The sequence below is a fragment of the Ochotona curzoniae genome, unplaced genomic scaffold, assembly GCF_017591425.1.
Source record: "Ochotona curzoniae isolate NIBS_2020 unplaced genomic scaffold, NIBS_Ocur_1.0 contig_883, whole genome shotgun sequence".
NCBI classification, from domain to species: Eukaryota; Metazoa; Chordata; class Mammalia; order Lagomorpha; family Ochotonidae; genus Ochotona; species Ochotona curzoniae.
Window position 1 is genome coordinate 6498657 of NW_024466599.1, and position 6000 is coordinate 6504656.

Here is a 6000-nt window from a genome sequence, read left to right on the forward strand (position 1 = left end):
TGTCAGGAAGCAGAGGGCCCTGGTGTCCCAGGGCCTGGCAGCCTTGCTGTGCTCACAGGCTGACCTCAGGACATCTGTCTTTCTCCCCTGAGCAGGGAATTTTCCTGGTCGGAGAGGAATGTGTCCCTGAAGCACATCATGCAGCACATTGAGGCGGCGCCCAACATCACACACTATGCCCTGATTGGCATGCGTAAGTGGTCCAGCAAGACCAGGGCCAGCCAGGTGCGGGAGCCCTTCTCCCGCTGCCATGTGCATGACTTCGTCATCCTGAATGTGGACCTCACCCAGAACGTGCAGTACAACCAAAACCGGTGAGCTCCTGCCCTGGGTGGGGAGGCAGCTGGCCACACTTCCTGGGCCCAGCACCCAGAGCAAGGGGCACCCTGAGACCCAGGCCCTGGGGAACCAGCAGCAGCAGGGGTGGGGAGGCTCCCTGTCCAAGGTGCTGGCCTGGCCCCTGCTGTCAGGCCCTATAGACTTCTCAGAGCTGGGTGAGTCTGTGTGTTTACCATCATTCAACCAGAGGTGGGCACTGGTATGGCACCTGTCACTTCTGTGATGCTATAACCCAAATCAGAGAGCCTGGCTTCAAGTCATAGCTCCTAATTCCAACCATGGCGTGACTTCCCCGCTTGCCCAGCTGCAGAAGGATCTCATGGGACACGAGTAATTTGCCACTCCGTGTTGGCCAAGGGCTCTCCCTGCCAGTGGGATGACGCTCGTGCCCACAGGCTCTCTGCAGCCCTGCAGGAGGCTGGGCTCGGCCACAGATCAGCTCGGCAATTGGGACCTGTGGCTTTGCTTCCCATGGCTGTCAAGTGTGGCTGAGATTTTGCTCCCTGGGACTTGGTGTTGGTTGGTTCTTGTCTAACAGCGAAGCAGCCCTGGGCCCGCAAGTTCATAGGGCAGGGGTGGAGAAGGCACCTGTGCCTCTCGCGCAGAGATCTCACAGTGCATCCCATGTCTTCACATGGCCAGTTTTGCCTCACGGTCCAGGAACTCTGCCCTGGCTCCCCTTGGTATTTAGGGCTTGACCGGGGTCCCATCCACTCCTCCTATGACCCGGCAGGTTCACATGTGATGACGTAGACTTCAACCTGCGGGTGCACAGTGCCGGCCTGCTGCTGTGCCGATTCAACCGCTTCAGCGTGATGAAGAAGCAGATTGCCGTAGGTGGGCACAGGTCCTTCCATATCACGTCCAAGGTGAGCATGCCGGGTGGTCACACCCTCTTCCCGAGCTGCCTGGTGTGGATGCTGAGCCGAGAGCTGTCAGGGGAGGATTAGACACTGGGCACGGCCACTCCAGCTGTCCATTGGCCATGGATATAGGAAGTGAGACACTCCCTCAGGTTTCTTTGTTACCCTTGGACTCTCGTGCATGTCCTGCAGGTTCCTGCTTGCCCGTGACCCCCACCAGGCTCTTCTCTGTCCCACTGAGGTTGGGAGTGTCTACTTGGATAAATGTGGGTGGCATGACAGACTTGAACATGCAGGTGCCCACCTTGAAGCCAGCACTGGCAGGGAGAGCCGTGGTCTGAGATCTACCCTTTCTTGCAGAGAGGCCTGGGCAGCCAGCCCGCAGAGGCCGGGGTCCTCCAGGCAGCTGGATGGGCTGTTGGGTCTCCATCTCACCTTCCTCCTGCCTGGTGGACTGGAGCCCGTTCCTCCATCCTGCTCCCTCTTGCGTCTTGCCCTGATGACTTCAGCCAGTTCCAGTGCCAGCCCCCTTTTCCACAAACTCTACAGGCCTTGCCTCTGCTGAGCTGCACCTGCTCCACCCTTCAGCCTCCCTCGTTCTTGATGCTCTTGCCCAGGAGCAAGATGTCGCTAAGGGGCCTGCCTTGCTGAAAGACCCTGGGCATCACTCTCTCGAGTCCCCTAGCCTCACTTCACCGTTGAGATTTTTAAATTGAAATTATGTTGTATTTATGGAGGATTGAAATCTTTATCAAATCCCCACAGCAAAAACCTTGATGTGCCTTTATTTGTTATTATTTTAAAGGATTTATTTACTTGAAAAGTAGAGGTACACACACACACACACACTCTCTCTCTACCACCATCATCATCATCATCGTCATCACAGCCATTTTCCATTTGCTAGTTACTCCAAACAGCTGGGCCAGGCCAAAGCCAGGAGCTCGTCTGGGTTTCCAGGTGGGCCTTGGGTCGTCCTCTGCCACTTCCCAGGTGCGTTGGCAGAGAGCTGGATTGGAAGCGGAGCTGCCAGCACTTGAATTGACATGCTGACACTGAATATTGGATGCTGGTGTTAACACACTGGGCTGTGCCAGGCTCTTGGATACATGTTTAAAATCTGTTCTTTTATGTTCCTTGCTGTCATTTTTTAAAGGGTATGTTGTCTTTTGTGTGTGTGGTGTCTTTTTTCGCATTTTTAACACGCCTTGTTTTCCCATTAGTGTTTATTGCACAGTGGTGACTTGCAGGAAATCCAGCGATGTTTCATAGTATTTCCTGAGTCCCTTGATTTCTTTTCAGTCAGTTGTTCCGTATTGGCTGAGCGCACCAGTCCCTGGGTGCCCAGTGGCTGAGATGGTGCTAGATCAAGCCTTAGGAGGTCCATGGTGTGGGCATCATGGCAGTACAGTGTGCCTCACGGGGAGCCTGACCCTATGGGCAGGAGGGGCCTGGCACTGTCCCTGAGAGTCCTGGAGGCACATGGGCGACAGTGCCAAGGGGCAGGACAAGAGGTCATATGGAGAGGCGGGGTACTCTGCAGAAGTTGTCTGGGCTTACTAGCTGGGGGAAAGTTCTAGACTGCTCCAGGAGGGCAAAGGACCTGGTAAGTGTTTCTGTGGAGGATCTGTGAATAGTTCTGCTGTCTGTGGCCAAATGGTGGGGAGGCCAGGATCTTGGGGTTCAGGAGCAGCTGGCATCTCGCTGGAGGCCCTAAGGCCTAGGGGGCTCTCTGGTGCCCTGCAGAATGGCAGCCCATCCTCGTGTAGACTGAACGCACTGGTTAGCCTTGCTGAGCCTCACACCCGTTGCTTCCCCAACCGAGGATGTTCTCTGCATTTCCATTACATTCCAGAGCTACCCAGCAGCCGTGTCGGGACCCCTCCCCTTTGCCTGAGCTCCCTCCTGGCCCCAGGGTGCAGGGAAGGGGCCCCGACATGTTGCTCCCCGTGTAGGTGCCCGAGAACGCCACGGCCGTGGTGCCGGCGCAGTACATCTGTGCGCCCGACAGCAAGCACGCGTTCCTGGCTGCGCCCGCCCAGCTCCTGCTCGAGAAGTTCCTGCAGCACCACAGCCACCGCTTCTTCCCGCTCTCCCTCAAGAACCTGGGCCACCCCGTGCTGTCCGTGGACTGCTACCTTAACCTGGGCCCTCAGGTAAGGCCGAGGGGGCCTCGCCCACCCAGAAGGTGCCGGGATGCCTGTGCGTGGGGTGGGAGTCGGGTCTGAGAAGTCAGTTGCAGTCATCCTTAGTTTGGGGGAGTCCGAGGATCCCCATGGGTCCCCACATCGGCAGGCGCTCACTACAGGGCATCGAGCTGGCATCTAATGTCCCACGTGCTGAGATAGCCTTGGTACAACACCAAACTTGGGGCAGACGCGGGGAACACAGCCAGCCTACCACGCTCAGTGAATCACGATGCCAGGAAGTCTCTGCGTGTGTACCACAAATGCAGTTTCCCTGTACCTTTTTCTTTTCTTTTCTCTTTTTCTCTAACATTTATTTATCTATTCTAAAGACAGAATTAGAGGGAGACACACAGAGATCTTACTGTTTCACTCCGTAAGTTGCCACTGTGGCAGTGGCTGAACCAAACCAAACCCAGGAGCCAGAGGCTTCCTCCAGATCTCTCTCAGTGCTGGCAAGGGCCCAATGGTTTGGACAGGCCTTGACTGTTTTCCCAGGCACAGTAGCAGGGAGCTGGTCCAGAAGTGGAGCCAGCTGGGTCTTGAACTGATGCTTGTTTGGGGGTGCCACCACGGCAGGCTGCAGCTTGCCCCACTGTGCCACAGCAGTGGCCTCTCTACATTTTTTTGTGTGGTTGTTGGAACCCGGAGACACTGAGGGCCAGCTGTACTTACTGGTTTTGTCTCAAATGTTTATCCTGCTTGACAGATGACAAAGTTCAGGCTGAAAGAGTGGAGACAGTTTTCCCAAATTTAAGAAATTAGGCATCCAGGCTGGTGGGGAGACTAAAGCTTTTCTCCGGATCAGGGACCGCCTCCAGGCTGTGGGAAGAGCGTGGCGTGTTGTGTTGGGCCCCCAGGCCCTGCGCTTGACTGGCCACTGTCTCCCATGGCCATTTCAGGTCTCCGTCTGCTACGTGAGCTCCAGGCCCCACTCTCTGAATGTCAGCTGCCGCGACCTGGTGTTCAGCGGGCTGCTGCTCTACCTCTGTGACTCTTTTGTGGGTGCTGGCTTTCTGAAAAAGTTCCACTTTCTGAAAGGTAACGTGCTGCGGTGGGCGAGACTGTGCTTGACTTGGGTTCCCTGGGGGTCCCCTGTGGCATGCACCCTGGTCCCTACAGGGAGGGAAGGCGTGGGCCCCAGGGGCCTGTCCCGGTAGAGATGACACATCCCTTGTCTGTTGGACAAAAGGTAGGTGGCTTCCACTGAGGCTTTCCTTCGCATCCAAAGCCTTCCCTTCAGCACTTGGGTAACCCAGCGGTCCCTCCTTGCTGCCAAGTTGTTTGCTCCACTGGCTGGCCTGACCCCTCCCTGTCCTCGGGAGAGGATGACCGTGCTGAGCACCTGTCTGCGTGCCCGTCCTACTTGGAGCTGACCTGCACCATCCCTCCCTTGCTCTTCTCTCTGACCTTGGGGATGGTGGAGAGGTTTCCCGTCAGCCCCTGCTCCTGGGGAAGCCTTCCTGGAAGGGCTGAGCTGGTACGTGTAGGTTTGCGCAGTGGCTGAAGTGTTGCCTGGGATGCCAGCTTTCCATCTCTGCGTGCCTGGTGTGGATCCTGGCACCTTGGCTTCAGGTCCAGCTTCCTGCTGGTGTGCTCCTGGGAGGAAGCTGCTGCTGATGGCTCAACGCTGCCACCCACGTGGGAGACCACACGGCCTTCCAGCCTGGCCCAGCCATGGCTGTCGCTGGCATTTGGGTGCATGAGCCAGTTGATGGGGAAAAAATTGGCTTATTATCTCTCTGCCCATCAACACATGAAATGAAAACAAATCTGAAAATTAAAAAAAAAAAAAAGCCATAATTGATGGGCAGCAGTAGCCTAAGAGTTGAGAGGGGAAGAGAACACCCATGGCTGGCTAGGTGGGGAAAAGCGGGGCCGCCCTGGCCTGGGTAGGTGGAGCAGGGGGCTTTAGCAGCGAGGTGGGATGTGAACCCAGGGCTGGCGCTGAGAGGCCAGCCTCTCTCCTGCGCGCTGCCTCTGGTCAGGTCTTTGACCTGTCTCCCCCTGCCCAGTCCTGGGGGCGGTGTCTGTGCCTCCTGAAGGAGACCCGCCTTTGGCCTCCCTCCCAAGCAGCACCCCGTGGGGTCCGGGCAGGAGCCCTCACCTGTGTTCTTCCGCCCATGCCTTGGGTCCCCCAGGCGCCACCTTGTGCGTCATCTGCCAGGACCGGAACTCGCTGCGCCAGACAGTGGTGCGCCTGGAGCTGGAGGAGGAGTGGCAGTTCCGCCTGCGGGACGAATTCCAGACAGCCAACGCCGCCGAGGACCGGCCACTCTTCTTTCTCACAGGACGGCACATCTGAGGGGAACAGCTGCGGCACTGGCGCGGTCAGAGCCCTCAGGAGGCCCGTGGAGGGCTGCAGCTGGACCACCAGGGACATCTGTGCAGGTGCGCCCTCGTAGCAGGTGGCAGGCCCCGAGCTGACCAGCAATGGAGCCCGAGACCCTCGGCCCGGGCTGGCTCTGGGGTCGGGTTTAGGAAGGACCAGCTTCGCCTCCCCGCCAGCTGTCCACCTGCTTTCGGCCTGGCCTCTCAGGCGTGTGGAATTGCAGGCTGAGGCGGTGCCGTCAGCTCCAGCCTTGTGGCCTCCTGTCAAACGATATTCCAAA

The 6000-nt window shown here is 57.6% G+C and overlaps 1 protein-coding gene across 3 annotated transcripts in view; it reads left to right on the forward strand.

The window, feature by feature from the left end:
* GREB1 (growth regulating estrogen receptor binding 1) overlaps positions 1-5700 on the forward strand; it is a 43499-nt gene extending 37799 nt beyond the window's left edge. For all 3 annotated transcript variants that reach the window (XM_040993922.1, XM_040993923.1, XM_040993925.1), the window contains exons 28-32: positions 96-314; positions 1073-1208; positions 3158-3358; positions 4291-4429; positions 5530-5700. In XM_040993922.1, coding sequence (XP_040849856.1) covers positions 96-314; positions 1073-1208; positions 3158-3358; positions 4291-4429; positions 5530-5693 — 859 coding nt within the window. In that variant the 3' untranslated portion in view covers positions 5694-5700. The remainder of the gene's footprint in view (positions 1-95; positions 315-1072; positions 1209-3157; positions 3359-4290; positions 4430-5529) is intronic.
* Positions 5701-6000: the final 300 nt, after the last annotated feature.